We start from the raw sequence: 20,322 nt of genomic DNA on the forward strand, positions 1-20,322 counted from the left end.
CCAGTAGTAGTCCCCCCTTTGCAGTGCTCCCAGTAGTGGTCCCCCCTATGCAGTGCCCTTAGTGGTGCCCCTTATATAGTGCCCCCAGTAGTAATCCCCCTATGTCATGCCCCCCAGTAGTGGTCCCCCCTATTTAGTGCCCCATATATAGTGCCCCCAATAGTGCCCCTTATGCCTTGCCCCAGTAGTAGTCCCCCTTATGCCTTGCCCCCAGTAGTGGTCCCCCATGTGCAGTGCCCCCAGTAGTGCCCCTTATATAGTGCCCCCAGTAGTAGTCCCCCCAATGCAGTGCCTCTTATATAGTGCCCCAGTAGTAGTCCCACCTATGCAGTGCCCCCAGTAGTGCCCCTTATACAGTGCCCCCAGTAGTGGTCCCCCCTATGCAGTGCCCCCCCTTTGCAGTCCTCCTTACATATATAGGGGACACACAAAAAAACCCCCACAAACAACACTTACCTGAATCCCCGATCCTGCCACTCCCGTGCGGTCTGCACTACACTGATTTCAAACCAGTGTCCTGGACCGTGGTGCCACCAGTAGTAGTCCCCCCTATGCAGTGCCCACAATAGAGCCCCTGGTAGTAGCCCCCCCTATGCCGTGCCCACAGTAGTAGTCCCCATATGTAGTGCCCACAAAAGAGCCCCTTATATAGTGCCCCCGGTAGTAGTCCCCCCTATGCCGTGCCCCCAGTAGTAGTCCCCCAAATGTAGTGCCCCTTATATAGTGCCCCCAGTAGTGGTTCCCCTAGTAGTTCTGCTTCTATAGTGCCCCCAGTAGTGGTACCCCTATGCAGTGCACCCAATAGTAGTCCCCTCTATGCAGTGCCCCCAGTAGTGCCTCTTATATAGTATCCCCAGTAGTGGTCCCCTCTATGCATTGCCCCCAGTAGTGCCCCTTACATAGTGCCCCCAGTAGTAGTCACCCCTATGCAGTGCCCCCAGTAGTAGTCCCCCCTATTCAGTGTCCCCAGTAGTAGTCCCCCCTGTGCAGTGCCCCCAGTAGTGCCCCTTATATAGTGTCCCCAGTAGTGGTTCCCCCTATGCAGTGCCCCCAGTAGTGCCCCTTATATTGTGTCCCCAGTAGTGGTCCCCGCTATGCAGTGCCCCCAGTAGTGCCCCTTATATAGTGTCTCAGTAGTGGCCCCCCTATGCAGTGCCCCTTACATATATACCTGTAGGACACACACAGAAAAAATACACACACAAAGCTTACCCCGCTCCTGCCGGTCCTGTGCGGCACACACTACACTGACTTTAAACCAGTGTCCTGGAACACAGCCGGCGGTGCCCACAAAAAAAACCTGCACGCCGCTGTTTCAACGGCGTCCAAGGCACTTGCCCTGCTCAACCCCCCCTAGATATGCCACTGATTGCTAGCGTACACCAGTGATGTGTGGTCAGGTGAGACAGGTTAGCAGAGCCTTATAAGAAAAATGTAAAGAAAATATTATAAATATCGTCTTTGTATTATTCTAATCATTTTTATAGTCAAAACTCTGGAGTACAAAGTGTATGGCAGGTGAGGCACTTTTCTGCACATCCCTGATCAAAACACACCAAATTTCCAGCACTATATACTGCTGCACCTTTGTATAATGCCCACATGAACCCTCGGGTTCATATATGTATGTGTAAATCTGACTCTGATACTAGCCAGTGCCTTCCAGGCCATTTACCTCACCGCACGTCACCGACGTACACTGATAGGTGGAGTGTGCGACATTTGTACATCTGTGTGCGACGGAGTCTGAATCTGTGTAAGAAGGGCTCTGATGTGAGTGGGAGCTACTTTTTCTCATGCCAAATTACGTTGTGCTTCATCTGTGATTTTTTTATGACTTTAAAACTTCCTGTACAGTTAAAGTCGCAGCCCAGTATCTAAGTATACTGTTAGTGTTTTTTTTGCTGCGACTTTGAATAAGACGGCAAAATTTAAAGAAAAATATAGTATGTGTCTCAGTCGTGCCCGGCGTCTCATTCTGTATTGTGTTTAGACGCTGGGTGTTTGAGGACCAATCTGTAGTTTGCTGTAGAACATAGAACACTGATACAGTAACAAATAGTTTAATTTATGTAAATTGTTGCTCCTAGATTTTGTAATTTCTAGAAGCAACTGAAATAAATTTACCTAGACAATAGTATTTTATGATGAATTCCCCTTAGAGCTGGTTACACATATTACAACCAATTATTCCCCATTGAATTATTAAAGGATCAACATGTGTGGTGCTGACAATCCATTCTTTGGTGGGCATTCAATTCAAAGCTGTGCTCGTGACAATGCAGAGCCATGCACATATTGGCCATTTACACTGAAGTGCCAAAAGTCATGGCGTAGATGGCTATTAACTTGTAGGACTCCAACCAGCCCGGATAGTGCAGTAACCCCACGTGGCATTGATTTCACAAGTGAATGGAAGACCTCTGGAGAGATGCTGAGCCATGCCATCTGGATAGCTTCTCACAGCTCCCTGATATTTGTAGATGCAGGATCTTGGCTGCGAATGGACCTCTCCACCTCGTCCCATAAATGCTTGACTGGGTTTATGTCAGGCGAACATTGTGGCCACACTATTCGTCAGAACTCTATAAAATGCTCCTCGAACCAAATCTAGACAACTTGGGACCAATGACATGTGCATTATCCTGGTGGAATATTCCATCGTTGTGGGGGTACATGAAATCCTTGAAGGGCTACAAATGGTCATCAAGCAATACAATGTAGCGGTTACCAGCAATGACCTTTTCAGGTGGACCAGCGGATCCAACCCATGCCATGTGAGCACAATCCTTGCCATTATGGAACCACCACCCGCCTGCACGGTGCTTTGTTGACAATTGGGGTCCATGGCCTCATGGGATGTGTGCCACACCCAAACCCTACTATCAGCTTGAAGCAACTGGAACCATAACTCATCGGACCATACCACATGTTGCTAGTCCTCCAGGGTCCAATTAGTGATGTCACAAGCTTGGGTGAGGCATTGTGTCTGTTGTCATAGAGTTAATAGGGGCACTCTGGTGGGTCTTCTGCTCCCATATCCCAAGGAAGATAAAGTATGCTGCACTGACTTGCTGGAAATGCGTCTGGTACCTCCTGCTTGTCTGTTACCATGGTCAGATGCCACTGGTCACAATCATTAAGCACCTGTGGTCGGCCACTGAGAAGTAAATGGTGGATGGTAATGCCTTCCATGACGTATTCCCGGTACACACTTGACACCGTAGATCGAGTAATGTTGAATATCCACACAACTTCGGAAATGAAGTGTCCCATCCGTCGGGCTCCATTCGTACTCCGAAATTCAAATATCCTTACCATGAGCAGCCTACCCGGTGTTCAAACTGACTTATGAGATGTCAGATTACAACTGATGCAGGTCTGGGCATTTCCAAGACATCACAGTATGGTGACGCTACCATCCATTACCTTTACATACTGCTATCCCATGACTCTTGACACATCAGAGTATAGTGCAGACATTGCAAATTTAATGCCAGCATACGTTATGTGCCGTTCCGAAATGGCACATCTTGTCCTTCGCACAGTATGAATTCCTCCCATAGATGGCTAGGCTAAATAAATGTGTGTTAAGCAATCATCCATGTCCTAGCAAACATTTTTTTTAAATTATCAAATTAAATATCAGACTGTAAATTTGTGTTTTAATTGCATATTGATGTAAAGGTAGAGGAAAAAGTAGTAATCCTGTGTTGTCAGATTTACCTTGACTTATAGACACTAGTTGGGATACTGCTACTGAATAAATAGGAAATTAGGGGGTATATTTACTAAAGTGCTGGTTTTTAGAAGTGGAGATGTTGCCCATAGCAACCATTCAGATTCTAGCTATTATCTTTTAGAAGGTGCTAGATAAATGTGAAGTAGAATCTGATTGGTTGTTATGGGCAGCATCTAAACTTCTAAAAACCTGCACTTTAGTAAATATAACCCGAGGGGTATGTTTGATTACCTGGAAGTGTTTTCACCACAAAATTCTGAATGGCACTTTTCTTCTGGTTTCCGATCAAGATGTACACACTTCCATTATATTCAGTGTTAGGACTCAAACCGGAAACGTCAAATTTTTTTTCGCTCTGGATTTTTTGCCACTAGAATAAAATGAAAATATTTCATGGTACAGATTTAAGAAATATTTAAGCTATAATTGGATTAAAACTTTCCCTAAATAGAAATGGTTATATCAATATTTTATAGATTGCCAACTGTAGAGCTCCAATACAAAAGTGCTTATTTATACTAGCAAATTTCTATAAAACAGGAAGTTTCATGTGCAAAGGGGAAATACTTTAGCAACCATCAGATAGCAGCCATTACAGAAAGCCTGTGGAAAACTGCATGGTTTTTGCATCAGATTGTGTTTATCTATTTTGCTGTTTAGTAATATATATTCAACCAATGTCTGATCAACTGGACTGTGGTTGGATACAGGCCCGGCAACAGGCGGGGGCAAAGGGGACAACCATACCGGGCCCCGAGGATCAGAAGGGCCCCAGGGATAAGGGAGAGAAAAAAACAGGCAGCAGCACCTTTTAAACAGCTGCTGTACTGTGACAGCAGCCGTCCAGCCGAAGCCCCGCCCACTGACATCCTTCCCCAGTCAAATCCGGGTCACGCAGGGGCTGGTGCTCCTCCTCCTGGGCCTTACATCCCCCTGCACCCAGCTCCGGCACCTCACCCCTCCTGCTTCCTTCCTGATCTTCTCCTTTCCCATCGGCTTCCTTCAACTTCTCTGTAGCGGCTCCCCCTGACCGCCTCTCTCGCGGAACCTCCGAACCCCCACACTCGCGGCACCCCCAACACACACACACACAAACACATACACTCTGGTCCAGCTGAATAGTGCAGGTACAAAGCGAAGTGTCATGACAGGCAAGTGATTGTTATTGTCGTTTTTAACGTGTATATATTCATTCCATGCTCAAGCTGTGTGAGGAAATCAGCATGATTGCACCTAAATGGATCCTATCCGGCATCTGCAATCACACTGGTGGATGCAGGGCCGGTTCTAGACTTTGCGGAGCTCAGGACGAGAGCTTCCTTTGGCACCCCGAGCTCAAATGGCATGGCCTGATTAGGGGCGTGGCCATGGTTGCCAAAACAAAGACATAAAGAAAATAGTAATTACGGGGTGCAAGGCTGCACAAGGGGGGAGGCCGTGTACTGGGGTGGGTACCATTAGCCACGAGGGAGCAGTTTGCCTCATTCTTACCTTGTGATGGTAGGTGGGTAGGGGCATATTTATAATGGCTGCAGTGTGTGTGTTGTACATGGGCCTCTGGGTCCAGGGGGGGCCCGCACCGCACACCTTGCACCCATATTATACTTACCTCTCCGGAGACCCACATTGGCGCCGGTGTCAGCACTGTAAAAACGCCATTTTCTTGTCGTTTTGCGCATACGCAGTACAGGGAAAATGGCTACCATGGCCATTTTCCGGGTGACCTGCACATGCGCTATAGACTCTGGGCAAACTCTAGTGCCCAGAGTCTATCAGTGTGCTGCCGACCACCGGACTGAGATGAGGGGGCCCGTGACGGAGACTGCACACGAGCCCCCTCCTCTCTTGAAATGTCCCTGTAGGTGGGTCGCTCCTCCTTGCTGCTTTTCCTCCATCTTCTCTATCCCATGGCCGCTTCCAGAATTCCATGCTCGTCAACGTCACACCTGGCATCAGAATTCTGGGGACTGGGACTCCCAGTGGGAGAGAGCAGCAGTGATTTTTGTAAATATGGCGCCGCAGCTTGTAATATGCCGGTGGGCAAGAATGGGTGGGCGCCATCAGATTAGACGGTGCAAACAGGGTGACTTGGCCGCCCACCCCTGAAAAACCATATAACTCCTCCCTTCTGCTATAACACAATCTATTATTGGATCTGCCTACAAAGTTCCTCCCCATAAAAACGTAACCCCTGGTTGTCTGTGAGGAGAGCCAATGCACAGGCCTGGAGGTTTATGACGCTGTCATATTAAATGTCCTCCGTGTTCTTTCCTTTTCCAATCTTCCTCACATTCATAAACATTTATCTTTTCATAAACATTTAATTCACTTCATTTTTAAAATAAATCAGTAGTGAAAAATGTACAATGAAATAAAACTTACTATTTCGGATTTCTCTGGGTTCAAAAGGCAAAGGTAATATGTCAAAAGGTCATCTTTGTACATCTCTTCTACAGTCATCGGCTGACCGTCCTTACTTCTCATTGGCACAGACAGAGTTGGAATGACTATAGTTATGGCATTGACATGTTGAATATAGTTCAGTTTTGGCAAAATTAGATAAGCTGTAGAAGGTAGGATAAAAAGTATAAATTCCAAAATTAACCTATAGCTGTATATTAACATAGAACCTGAATCAGAGATGGTTGGTAATGTGAACACGCTGGAAGCCGCTCTCGCAATAGCAGTTGTGGGAATATGCAAATGCTAATCTCAGCCTTTGTTCTCCACGGTGCGATGGCGTGGTATGTGCAATTGTTATGGAGATTGTAAACACTCCAACATCAACGTAACATCGATCACACTATCAACATTTGCGGTAACCTAGGTCTACTCTAGTTACTCTCCTCAAATCCAATTAAACAAAGCTGTGGCTTTGCGAAATGTAATGCAGCAGCATTCCCAGACACGCCCATGACCCTCCCATAATATGTCCATGAACGGGCCCCTTTTTGCGATCACTTTATGTCACCTCCCAGTCTCCACCCTGTAATGCCCAGAGATTGCAAAGCTCTTCTCAAGTGTTGGTGATGCTGTACACAATTGTGAATGACATAGGTCACTTGATTTCGCACATGCGCAGTAAGGGATTCCCGGACTTTTCGCACATGCGCAGTTGCAAAAAACATCACTCAGAATGTACACGGCGCCCATCTCTGAATTGGGCCCATAGTGCATAGTAAAGGAATAATCAAATGACATGTTGGCCATTGTTAGTTACAGTGCATACATTGTTTGTTACAGTGCATACATTGTTGGTTACAGTGTATATATTGTTAGTTACAGTGCATACATTGTTAGTTACAGTGTATATATTGTTAGTTACAGTGCATACATTGTTGGTTACAGTGTATATATTGTTAGTTACAGTGCATACATTGTTGGTTACAGTGCATACATAGTTAGTTACAGTGTATACATTGTTAGTTACAGTGCATACATTGTTGGTTACAGTGTATATATTGTTAGTTACAGTGCATACATTGTTGGTTACAGTGTATATATTGTTAGTTACAGTGCATACATTGTTAGTTACAGTGTATATATTGTTAGTTACAGTGCATACATTGTTGGTTACAGTGCATACATTGTTAGTTACAGTGCATACATTGTTGGTTACAGTGCATACATTGTTAGTTACAGTGCATACATTGTTGGTTACAGTGTATATATTGTTAGTTACAGTGCATACATTGTTGGTTACAGTGCATACATAGTTAGTTACAGTGTATACATTGTTAGTTACAGCGCATACATTGTTAGTTACAGTGTATATATTGTTAGTTACAGTGCATACATTGTTGGTTACAGTGTATACATTGTTAGTTACAGTGCATACATTGTTTGTTACAGTGCATACATTGTTAGTTACAGTGCATACATTGTTAGTTACAGTGTATACATTGTTAGTTACAGTGCATACATTGTTGGTTACAGTGTATACATTGTTAGTTACAGTGCATACATTGTTGGTTACAGTGTATATATTGTTAGTTACAGTGCATACATTGTTAGTTACAGTGTATATATTGTTAGTAACAGTGCATACATTGTTGGTTACAGTGTATATATTGTTAGTTACAGTGTATACATTGTTAGTTACAGTGCATACATTGTTGGTTACAGTGCATACATTGTTAGTTACAGTGCATACATTGTTGGTTACAGTGCATACATTGTTTGTTACAGTGCATACATTGTTAGTTACAGTGCATACATTGTTGGTTACAGTGCATACATTGTTAGTTACAGTGCATACATTGTTTGTTACAGTGCATACATTGTTAGTTACAGTGCATACATTGTTAGTTACAGTGTATACATTGTTAGTTACAGTGCATACATTGTTGGTTACAGTGTATACATTGTTAGTTACAGTGCATACATTGTTGGTTACAGTGCATACATTGTTGGTTACAGTGCATATATTGTTAGTTACAGTGCATACATTGTTGGTTACAGTGTATACATTGTTAGTTACAGTGCATACATTGTTGGTTACAGTGCATACATTGTTGGTTACAGTGTATACATTGTTGGTTACAGTGCATACATTGTTGGTTACGGTATGCAGTCAGGAAGCCGACGGTAGAAATGCCGACAACCGGCTTCCCGACTGTGCAATCCCGACAGGGGACAAATGATAGGCGTCAAAATCCCGACTCCTATCATTATCCCTATGCCAGGTGTCCGACGCCCGGCATACCGAACTAAGGTAAGCCTGGCAGCGGGCACGGACAGCTTTGGGGGGGGGGAGGGTTATGTTAGGGGCTCCCGGGGGGAATTAGGGTTAGACTAGGGGAAGGGGGAGTCAGGGTTAGGCACCCCCGGGGGGAGGTTAGTGTTACAGCCCCCCCCCGGTTAGGTTTAGGCTGCGGGGACAGGGGGTTAGGTTTAGACACTTATGGAGGGGTTAGGGTTAGGCACTAGGTTGGGAGGTTAGGGTTAGGCACCCCTAAGGGAGGGTTAGGGTTAGGGGGGGAGAGGGTTAGGGAAAGTTAGTGTACTTACCGATCAGGATTTTCAGTGGTGCCGGTCTTTCGGCATCGGGACTTGAACCGCCGGACATAGGTCCGGCGGTAATTCATACCGATCCTGTTAGTTACAGTGCATACATTGTTAATTACAGTGTATACATTGTTAGTTACAGTGCATACTTTTTCTTCTTTTTTACATTGTATTTATTGTAAGGACTAATATTTTTTTTAATCCATGATACAAGCAGTTAAGATGGGTACACACCTATACCATCATATAAATTATACTGATAGCTACGCACTAAGATAGATATACTTACTGTCATCTCTTGGGTTCAGCCTCTTTGATACGACCCATTTAGAGGAACAGTTAGTTGACAATGCGATGACTCGCCCAAAATATTCATTAACCATGAAGTCCTCTACATCACTCAATATTGCATTTGTCAAATTACAGTAGTTCCTACTGATATTTTGACATTCTTTAAATAGCAGCCACTCCGGCTCACCATATCTATTAAGAAGTAGGTCAATGTTAGTATTTAGAAACATGGACAATCTAATTAGTTTGTAATATGCACCATCTCAAGTCAGGACACTACTGATGACTAACGTGACATAGAATGGGTTCCGTATTATAGATAGACAGTAAAAAGGTTGTCAATGTCTAGATAGACACCAGATGTTAGACAGTCAATAGGTCGACTGGGACAAAAGGGCGACAGGTAAAAAAGGTTGACACACTAAAGGTCGACATGTAAGAATTTTGACAGGTACAAATGGTCGACTTGGTCAAAGGGTCGACACAAAAATGGTCAACAAATTATTTTTTTTGTTGTTTAGGGATGGTTAGGCGCTTACCAGAGGGTTAGGGTTAGGCACTTACCCCGATGGTTAGGATTAAGCACTTACCCCGACGGTTAAGTTTAGGCACCAGGAGGGAAGGTTAGGGTTTGGCACATACCAGAGGGTTAGGGTTAGGCACTAGAAGGGACGGTTAGGGTCAGGCACCTACCCCGACGGTTAGGGTTAGGCACCAGGAGGGAGAGTTAGGGTTAGGCACCAAGGGGAGGGTTAGGGTGAAGATTAGGGCTAAAAAACAGTCGACCTATTGATTATCTAACATCTGATGTCTATCTAGACACTGTCAACCTTTTTACTGTCTATCTGTTAATCCACACCCGACATAGAACAATACTGTAATTTGTTAGTAAACTGATAATTGCAGAAATCTGCATATATCTCAGTTCTTGCAGCCACTGTATTTATTTGTGGAAGCTATCCAACTAACCTCTTGTATTGGACATTGAACGATACATCTGGTGCCAAATTCGCTTTGCTCCATTGCAGCATGTATTCAAAGTTTGTTGCATTAAATATCACGTGCTTAGTGAAGTTTTGGCAGCCATGACAGATGTGCACTGAAATAATAATCAGAATAAAATGTAGATGTTTAGTGACATACAGAAATTAGTTTTCTTCTTGACGCTTTTTGATCTATCTATCTATCTATCTATCTATCTATCTATCTATCTATCTATCTATCTATCTGTCTGTCTGTCTGTCTGTCTGTCTGTCTGTCTGTCTGTCTGTCTGTCTGTCTATCTATCTATCTATCTATCCATACATACAAAAAAAAGCTCCTTAATACCAGTGAGTTAGCATCATACTGTAATATATGTGTGCCCAACGTGACAGCGATGCCAGATAATGAGCCTCTAGAAATGGAAAGGATTATTATCAGGCATTGTGGAAAATACTGTCAGACTGATATAATAAATTAATGATTGCACTAATAGGCCACAGTAAGGCTGGAAAGGGATCATTTGACTAAATAGAAAATTTAGTTTGGTTGGGCGTTTTGGGTATGAAGTACCAGCAGCTGACTAGCTGACAAATCCCGACGCTGCAAGCTCGAACATGCAGAATTCCGACAGCAGCGGCAAGTATACTATCCCTACCCCTTTCCCCTCCTAACCCTAACCCTCCCTTAGTGGTGCCTATCCCTAACCTCCCAGGGGGATGCCTAACCCTAACATGCCTTCAGTGGTGCCTAATGCTAACCCCCCTACCCGCACTCTAAACCGAACCCACCCAGGGGGGTGCCTAACCCTAATTTCCCCCTGGGGTCCCTAAACCTAACCACCCCTTCCCCCGGGCTATCCGCACATACTTACCCGCATCTTCGTTTGGGATTCTGGTAGTGGCGATGCTGACGCCGGTATCCTGATCCCATTTGGGATAGCGGCGTCAGCATTTTGCTGGGCGATGAGATTCCTGCATTGGTATATTGACTACGTCCCGGTTGGACAGCTCTGTGTGTTCAACCAGGACAATCATCCTATTGGTAGACTCGCAGGTCGAGCTGCAGGATTAGTAAGTAAGACTGTGCGTCACTGGTGTTTGAAAAATATGTTTGTTAATGGATGTTAAAGCACTGGTAAAATTGCATAAAACCATGTTACATTTATTTGCCTGTTACATATACATTCAGATATGTACTGTACAGTAAATATAAGTTTTCAACTGAGTTTAAATGTGTAAACCATGTGAACAAACATACATAATAATGCATTGCACTGTACACATTCAAAATGCATGTAAAAAAACACACAATGTTTTGTTAATATTTACAACCATTTACATGCATTTGCGTTAAAAACACATGTTAAATGTATCATTTTAACACCAGTGAACACATCGATAGAAAGACTGTGTGGTGTTTTGGTAAAGTTGGGCCCCAATGTAGGATATTGCCCAACACTGTGGTTTAACATTTAACATGTTTTTTGTGCAGATTGCATGCTTTTTATGAGTTCCAAAGGCTGCTCCATGCAAACCCCCTAGTACACAGGCTAGTGAGGTCTTCCGCCAATTACAGCCACCCGTTGTTCCCTTAGAACTAGGCACGTTCACCAGTACTTAGATGGCCGTCTGGTAGTAGCGGTTTGCACGAATACCCAACGGGATCCAGTGGTGATGTGAGGAACAGGAAGCAAAAAGTAAATGGCACGGCAAAGGAGTCGATGGTGTGGCTTGAGACTCCTTGGTGAACTGAAGATGCAGCTTTGAGAGCCAATGGTGCAGCTTAGAGCTGGTGGCAGAAGTTGATGAGCTGCTGGAGTGGCTTTGAGAGACTATGATGCTGCTTAAGAGCCGATGATGCGGCTTGAGAGTTGGTAGACAACTTGGTGAACTGGAGATTTGGCTTTGAGGGCCGATGGTGTGGCTTAGAGCCGGTAGCAGAAGTTGATGAACTGGTGATGCGGCTTTTAGAGCTGATGGTTTGGCTTAGAGTCAGTAGCAGAAGTTGATGAATTGCTGGAGCAGCTTTGGGAGCTGATGGTGTGGCTTAAGTGCCGATGGTGTGGCTTGAGAGCTGGTACACAAGTTGGTGAACTGAAGATGCGGCTTTGAGAGCTGATGGTGCAGCTTAGGCTGGTAGCAGAAGTTGGTGAACTGGCGATGAGGCTTTGAGAGCTGATGGCATGGCTTAGGAGCCGATGGTGCGGCTTGAGAGCCGGTACACAAGTTGGTGAACTGGTGATGCGGCTTTTAGAGCTGATGGTGTGGATTAGAGCCGGTAACAGAAGTTGATGAGCTGCTGGAGCGGCTTTGAGAGCCAATGGTGCGGCTTAAGAGCTTATGGTGCGGCTTGAGAGCTGGTACACAAGTTGGTGTAGTGAAGATGCGGCTTTGAGAGCGGATGGTGCAGCTTAGGCCAGTAGTAGAAGTTGGTGAACTGGCGATACTGCTTTGAGAGCTGACGGCGCAGCTTAAGAGCCGATGGTGTGGCTTGAGAGCCGGGACACAAGTTGGTGAACTGAAGATGCGGCTTTGAGACCTGATGGTGCAGCTTAGACCTGGTGGCAGAAGTTGATGAGCTGCTGGAGTAGCTATGAGAGACGATGATGCGGCTTAAGAGCCGATGGTGCGGCTTGAGAGCTGGTACACAAGTTGGTGTACTGAAGATGTGGCTTTGAGGGCTGATGGTGTGGCTTAGAGCCAGTAGCAGAAGTTGGTGAACTGGTGATGCGGCTTTTAGAGCTGATGGTGTGGCTTTGAACTGGTAGCAGAAGTTGATGAACTGCTGGAGCGGCTTTGGGAGCTGATGGTGTGGCTTAAGAGCCGATGAACTTTGGGAGCTGATGGTGTGGCTTAAGAGTTGATGAACTGAAGATGCGGCTTTGAGAGCTGATGGTGTGGCTTAGAGCCGGTAACAGAAGTTGATGAGCTGCTGGAGCGGCTTTGAGAGCCGGTGGCAGCACGAAAGCTGCTGTTGCAGATGAGAAGCTGATGGAGTGGCTTGGGAGCCGGTGGCAGCCCGGAAGATGCTGGTGCAGCTGGGAAGCCGACGGAGTGGCTTGGCAGCCGGTGGCAGCATGGAAGCTGCTGGTGTGTCTGAGAAGCTGATAACCGGCGGCTAGGTAATACAGCTGGAGAATTAGGATACGGTATAGCAAGAAGGCACAAAATGCTGACCATGCAGCAGAGCCGAGAGAAGCAAAAGGCACGCTATAGTCGGCGAGGCGGCAAAAGGCCAGCGTGCACAAATAGGAGAAGGAACCAATCATGCAGTGCTGTGGATAACATGTGACCTCCTGTGTCATGCAGATCATCTAGCAACTGAGGGAACCGGAACAGCAGCATCAGGAGAAGGTAAACTGCTAGTGGGAGACAAGTCATGAACGTGACTTGTAACAGTGCCCCCCCTTGACACAGGGTTGAAGATTCCCCAGAACCCGGTTTGTCAGGAAAATCCCAGAAGAAAAGTCTCTTCAGCCTGGGAGCATGTAGAGCACTTTCAGGAACCCAGGAGCGCTCCTCTGGACCATAGCCCTTCCAATGGACCAAGAAATGTAAGAGACTCCTGGAAATTTTAGATTCCAAGGTTTTCTCAACCACAAATGTGCGTTGATCATGGACCACAATCGACGCAGGCCTGGATGGAAACTTGGGCTTAAACTTGAGTGAACTGAAGACTGCTTTGAGCAAGTAACAGTGGAAGGTGTTGTTTATACGAAGAGACTTGGGTAATTGAAGCTTGAAAGCTACTGAATTCACCTGAGAAATTATGCGAAACAGGCCAATGAACCTTGGACTCAACTTCTGAGTAGGTTGGCGAAGCTTTATGTTCTTCATGGAGAGCAACACCAGATCGCCCTTCTTAAATTTACACGGCCTCCAATGTCTATCAGCAGACTCCTTGGAGCAGAGAGAAACCTTCCGAAGACCTTTATGAACCTTGATAAAATATGACAGAGGCGAGAGACAGAGGGCGAACCATGTAAACTGGAATCAAATTAATTTGCTCTGGGATGCTGACCAGTGACACAAAAGAAAGGAGACACTGAAGATGCTGATTGGCATGAGCTGTTAAAAGCGAATTCAGCAAGCGGTAGATGGGACACCCAGTCTTTATGACACTCGCAGACATAACAGCGTAAATATTGCTCCAGAGATTTCAGTTTGCCCATTAGATTGTGGATGGTACCCTGAAGAAAAGCTGAGGCCAGTGCCCAAGGAAGAACAGAATGCTCTCCAGAACTGTTCCACAAATTGCGTTCCTCAATCCGACACAATATCCATCAGAAAGCCATGCATGCAGAAGATATGTTGGAGGAACAAGCCGGAGAGTTTGTTGACAGAGGGTAGCTTTGGCAAAGGTATAAAGTGTGCCAATTTGTTAAATCCGTCCACCACAGTCCAGACCACAGAGCATCAAGCAGATACTGGGAGATCGACAATAAAATCCATGGCGATGTGAGTCCAGGGTCTATTAAGGATGGAGAGAGGAAGTAATAGACCTGAAGGAGCTGCCCGAGGTGTCTTATTTCGGGCACAGACCTCACATGCCAGGACAGATTCACGAACATCCTTGGTTAAGGAAGGCCACCAGAATGAGCGGGAGAGTAACTCTAAGGTCTTACTGATGCCCGGGTGACCAAAAGCTCGATGAGCGTGAAATTCCAGTAAGATTGAATTCCTGATTTTTTCTGGAACAAATAAAAGACCGGAATCACTCTGGAGGTGATTCCGACTAATGGGACTGAATGAGCTCTGCCAATTCCTGGTGATAGCACAGTGGAAGAAAGAGTCTGGTATAATAGGCTCATCCAAACTGGAGGTCTTATGCACTGGAACAAAGCTCCTGGAGAGAGCATCAGCCTTGATGTTTTTCGAACCAGGACGAAAGGAAATGAGGAAGTTGAACAGGGTGAAAAACAATGCCCAGCGTGCCTGTCGGTAGTTTAACCATTTAGCAGACTGAATGTAAGATAAATGGTCAGTAAGAACTGTGATACAGTGTTTGGCCCTTCTAGCCAGTGCCTCCAGTCCTCAAAGGCCCACGTAATCGCGAGCAACTCCTTATTTCCCACGTCATAGTTTTGTTCTGCCGAGGTGAACTTACAAGAGAAAAACGTACAGGGGTGCAATTTATTATCAACCAGATCCTTCTGGGACAGAATGGCTCTAGCCCCTACTTCGTAGGCATCCACTTCCAAAATAAATGGGAGATCTGGATTGGGATGCCGAAGCACTGGAGCTTGAGTGAAAGCGATCTTAAGAGCTTTGAATGCCTGAACCGCTTTAGATGACCAATTTGAGGTGTCAGCTCCTTTCTTGGTTAATCACACAATGGGTGCCACGATGGTAGAGAAAGACCTAATAAACATACGGTATTAATTTGAAAAGCCGAGAAAGCACTGAACTGCTTTGAGGGTAGTAGGTTGTACCCAATTCAGTATGGCCTCAACTTTACTAGGGTCCATGGAGAATCCCTGAGAGGAAATGATATAGCCTAGGAAAGAGATTTGGGTGACATCAAAATCACATTTCCCCAGTTTAGAGTAAAGATGATTCTCTCGTAATTTCTGCAGAATTAGGCGTACATGCTGATGATGTTGATCCACTGACTAGGAGGAAATGAGAATGTCATCAAGATATTCCTAGGAATTCTCAAAGGAGATTAATGAGATCCTGGAAGACCGCCAGAGCGTTGGATAGGCCGAACAGAATGACCAGATACTCATAAAGTCCTGAGTGGGTACTGAAGGCCGTCTTCCATTCATCCCCACTCTGAATACGGATCAAATTGTACGCTGCTTGAAGGTCGATCTTAGAGAAGATGTTGGCTTGGCGCAGCTGATCGAAATGTACTGAGATGAGGGTTAGCGGGTAGAAGTTTTTCACGGTGATGTTATTCAGACCTCTTTAGTCAATGCAAGGTCAGAAGGACAGACGAAGAAAAAACCAGCGCCAACTGGTGACTTAGTGGGGCGGATAAATCCCTTCGCCAATGCATCCTCAATGTATTCCTTCATCGCCTTGTCCTCTGGAATGGATAGAGATAGAGGTTTGGATTGCATGCTAACAGGTCAAAATTAGATCATTTTAGTTTTTTTTTTTTTTTAAAGACAAATCAAAAACCAAAACACGTGAGGGTGGTTTTGCAAAACCAAAACCAAAGCACGAAGGTGAATCCGAATCCAAAACCAAAATACGGGGGTTGGCGCATATTTCTAATTTGAATTGTATTTTACATGTTGAATCCAAACTAATATTTGTTTGTTATAAAGCTGCCAAGACACAGGCAGTCTTACTGTATGTAGATGACACTTCATTAATGTACTATACTGTGTACAAATTGTGTACTGGAACTGTAGCACTTATTTCTTCCACTGCCAAGCCACATCTCCAGACATACACCAGGCTCATATGCTACTATTCTCTCCGGGGTAAACTGAGCGAAGCGTCCAGCTATGTAATATATGCAAAACGCCTCCAGCTCAGCATGAGACGGTCTATGTTTCTTAATACATTCTAAAAACAGTACAAATTTTGTAGCGACAGAATATAATAAGTAATAAACAATTAAAAAATATGGGAACGTCACAATGGACTGTTGGTTCAATGTACACCAGGCGAGGACAACATATGGCTCTTCTGGTGTTCTGAAATACTTTGCCAGCTCTCAGATTCCTGGCATGCTGGGCTTTGTAGTTTTACAACACCTGTAGAGCTACAGGTTGTCCAGGCCTGATGTACATGGTTTCTTAAAAAAAAAGTAGCATTTATGTGTAGCAATATATTTTTCTACATTGAAAATGTTTGTGTATCGTCTATTAAACCACAATTTATATATTAATGCAGCATATGACAGAAGTTATTGGTACAGCACGGAACACTAAGCCATACATTAATATAATCTCACTGACTGTATCAGATGTGTTTCATGAAGTAAAAAAAAACCTACAGCAACTCATTATTCCACATTGTACAGAAAAACATAAGTGCCATACAGTACTTTCCCAGCCTGTTCCATATTTGAACATACGCGTTTAATTTGTTTTCAAATAAAAGAGTAAATGTTAGGTTTCAGCACTATGCCAGTAAATCTCTTGTGTTACTGTATTTATATAAGCAAGGTTAGAACATTTGGGGTTTTATAACCTCCCATTCACTCCTACAGCAGTAATAGATATGTCTGCACAGCACCACTTACATTAAAACAAAGACTATATTTATATTGAATATTTCTGAAACTTCCTGAATATTTGTAACTCTAATACAGCTTCTCTACACCTCTGAGAAGACATATTTGCTTGAGAACTTACCAGATAGCAATCTGAAAATCAGGTAATATAATGTGCTCTTCATCTACTGCAAGAAACCCATACACCAGCCAAACATATTAAGGTATCCAGGGTATAGATTTTAGTTACTTAGACCAGTCTTTAGAGGCCTTTACACCGTAATGTGTCCTGTACTCTCTGCCACAAATGTGGTAACACAATTATGGTGTCAAAGATCATTCTTCCTCAGAAGGGAGGTTTCTGTTTCAAGGTTTCTTGATGACTCAAGACGAAGTTATACCTACAAGCTGACTGGCAAGTCTTGTGTGTGATATAATTGTGCAATTGTCACCTGCCTGCAGGATACAAGGTGTGTACAGTAGTTAGTTTTATGTCTATGTCTGTGTGTTATTGTGTATATAGTCAACATACAGTATTTATGAACATATTTAAAATTAGTTCATCATAAGATATAAATCAGTACAATTTTTAATTGCAAAGTAAGTTAAAAAAAACAAAAAAACAATTGCTCCAGTAAAACATTTTTGAAACATTCATTTTAAATAGTATAACATTTGCATTTATTATTTTCTTTCAATCTGTAGGTATCCATCCTAAAGGGACATAACCACTGGTGTTTTTAAAATCCATTTTTAACGCATGCAAATGGAATTGGCAATAGAATGATTGTTTTGTTTGTTTGCAATTAATTGCGGTCAGCGCCAACTCTCCCACACCTAGTTACAGCCCTGATTGCAGTCATGGGTTTTAGAACGCTACTTGTTTTCCGTTTTTTGCATTAACTGCATTGGAAAACCTTGATTGTTCCCTGTGTATCATCGGAGCTGTGAGTCATATCTGGAGTGAGATTGGACCCATTCTGGCTTTGCTACATTTTTAGATATTAAGGGTTTCACAAAAATGGCCCAAAGCTGGGTACACATTAGACGATGTACAAATGACTAGATGGTCATCCCGATTTCCCTTGAACTCCCGGACAAATGATATAGTGAATACACACTGTGCAATTTTCCAAATAACCAAACGATATATCGTGCGTCATTTGGTCATTAGATCATTAAGATATGTTAACATATCGCCTGGTTGTCTAGTTATGCCCTTCTGCTCCACGGGAGGTTTCTGTACTCTCTAAGCTCGCCTTAGGACACCTACGTTATGTTTTGACAGGTGTACCGCCCCAGTCAAACTCCCCGCCAGCACGTTTTGCAGAAAATTGTTGATGATTTCTTCAAATTGAGCAGCATGTACAGCAGATCTGATGATGCGACGGCCAACCCCGTGGGAGTGTGCATATTGTGAACACACGGGACGATTTGAAAGATTTGATGTTCCGATCCGTCGAAAATCAGCAAATCATTTAAAAAATTGTCTACTGTGTACCCAGCTTAAGTCAAGTTGTATAATTCCTAGAGGCTGACCAAAAATCCCCATCTATCTATATAATAATGTCTGTCTGTTTGTCCTTTATGCACGTCCAAAGTTTTGGATCTAGCTCCACCAAATTTGGCATTTTGGTTTAGTTTGACCAGGATTAGGTTTTTGACGAGATTTGAACTTCGTCAGGGCCACACACTGTCACACAATCCCTAAAAATGGGGACACTCTTAAATTACACAGGTTCCGTGGCTGGCTCCAGTGGAAATTGGCAGTCTGCCAAAAACCTGTGTGAAAGCTACAAAAGTATCTAACTTTATGACTCATGCAAGTTCATATTAAATCCACAGTTATGCTGGCCATACACCTGCACGATCAGCAATAGACAAGATTCCCCTCACTACTCCCCGAAGCTCCCTGGCAGTCTCGACTGCACGATTTGTTGTTTTTCTTTGCACACGATCTGTCATATGATCGATTGTGTGCCTCATGTGGTCATCAGGAAAAAGTGGTTGAAATGACATGAATGTACGCACGATGCATCGCATGCACAAAATACACGGTACGATCTGCACATGATACGATGAACCATATGGGTTCCACATCTGATCATACAATCCATTTTAGGAGCTACGGGAGTGTGCAATGGATCGTATCCTACTTAAAAAATACACAATTTTTACACGATTCACTGTACAACGCGTCGAAAAACGGGCAAACGGGCCAAAATCGTGAAGGTATTTGGCCAGCATTAGTCCTTTGTAAAGTAACCATATATATTAGTCAGCCCACTGTTCGCATGCGTAACTTGAACTTTGTGGGCCACATAACAAGATCTTAAAAGGCCCCCCCAGAGGTGAAAAGAACCCAGATAAATATGCACCCAAACAGAGCCCATTTATGTAATGCCACACAGAGCCCATTCAGCTTATGCCACACATTAGTACCTCTTAGACACATTATACCACACAGTAGTAGTGCCCCTTATACATTATGCCACACAATAATACTCCTTACACTACACTGTAATGCCCCTTACACATTATACCACACAGTAATGCCTATTAAAGATCATGCCAAATAGTAGTAGTGCCCCATATAACGCATTGTGCCCCTTACACATTATGCCACACAGTAATGCCCCTTATAACATTATGCAACACAGTAATGCCCCTTACACATTATGCACCCCAGCATGTCTCACTTCTTCAGCCTCTCGCCTCCCATGTGTGTCATCAACAGCTAGCAGGTGTGGATTTGGTACCAGGCCACCAGCTAATTACAACTGGCACACTGACAGGCAGTGGCAGACATGGACAGATGGCGCCGGTGAAATTTAAATCTGGCCCTGGTCGTGAGCCTATTGGAGCTCGCAGACTGGCAGCCAATCAGGAGCCGCTATTGCTGATTGGCTGCTGGTCCGCGATCTCTGATTGCCTTGTGTCTGGCGTACTGTCTTTCCATGCCCGCCTACCGGTGCACCAGCTGCAATTAGCTGCGGGCTTGCACCAAATCAACATCGCTGACACCTGGGCCACCCTTGGCGCCCCTGACTGAAATGGCCCACCTTGTGCGCATGATTGGGTGTAAGAGGAGCGGCAGGGCCACAGGGGCAGCTCGGAAACCATAGCAG

At 44.4% G+C, this 20,322-nt stretch overlaps 1 protein-coding gene across 1 annotated transcript in view; it reads right to left on the reverse strand.

The window, feature by feature from the left end:
• Nucleotides 1-17,490, reverse strand: part of IL22RA1 (interleukin 22 receptor subunit alpha 1) — a 44,352-nt gene extending 26,862 nt beyond the window's left edge. Inside the window, exons 1-5 of the mRNA XM_088460572.1 lie at nt 17,337-17,490; nt 10,010-10,139; nt 9,039-9,232; nt 6,125-6,306; nt 3,974-4,112 (exon numbers count right to left, since the gene is read on the reverse strand). Of these exons, the coding sequence (XP_088316698.1) occupies nt 3,974-4,112; nt 6,125-6,306; nt 9,039-9,232; nt 10,010-10,139; nt 17,337-17,379 (688 nt within the window). The 5' untranslated portion in view covers nt 17,380-17,490. The remainder of the gene's footprint in view (nt 1-3,973; nt 4,113-6,124; nt 6,307-9,038; nt 9,233-10,009; nt 10,140-17,336) is intronic.
• Between the last annotated feature and the right edge of the window lie 2,832 nt (nt 17,491-20,322).

This window comes from Taudactylus pleione, unplaced genomic scaffold (assembly GCF_031769625.1).
Source record: "Taudactylus pleione unplaced genomic scaffold, aTauple2 ptg000007l, whole genome shotgun sequence".
NCBI lineage: Eukaryota > Metazoa > Chordata > Amphibia > Anura > Myobatrachidae > Taudactylus > Taudactylus pleione.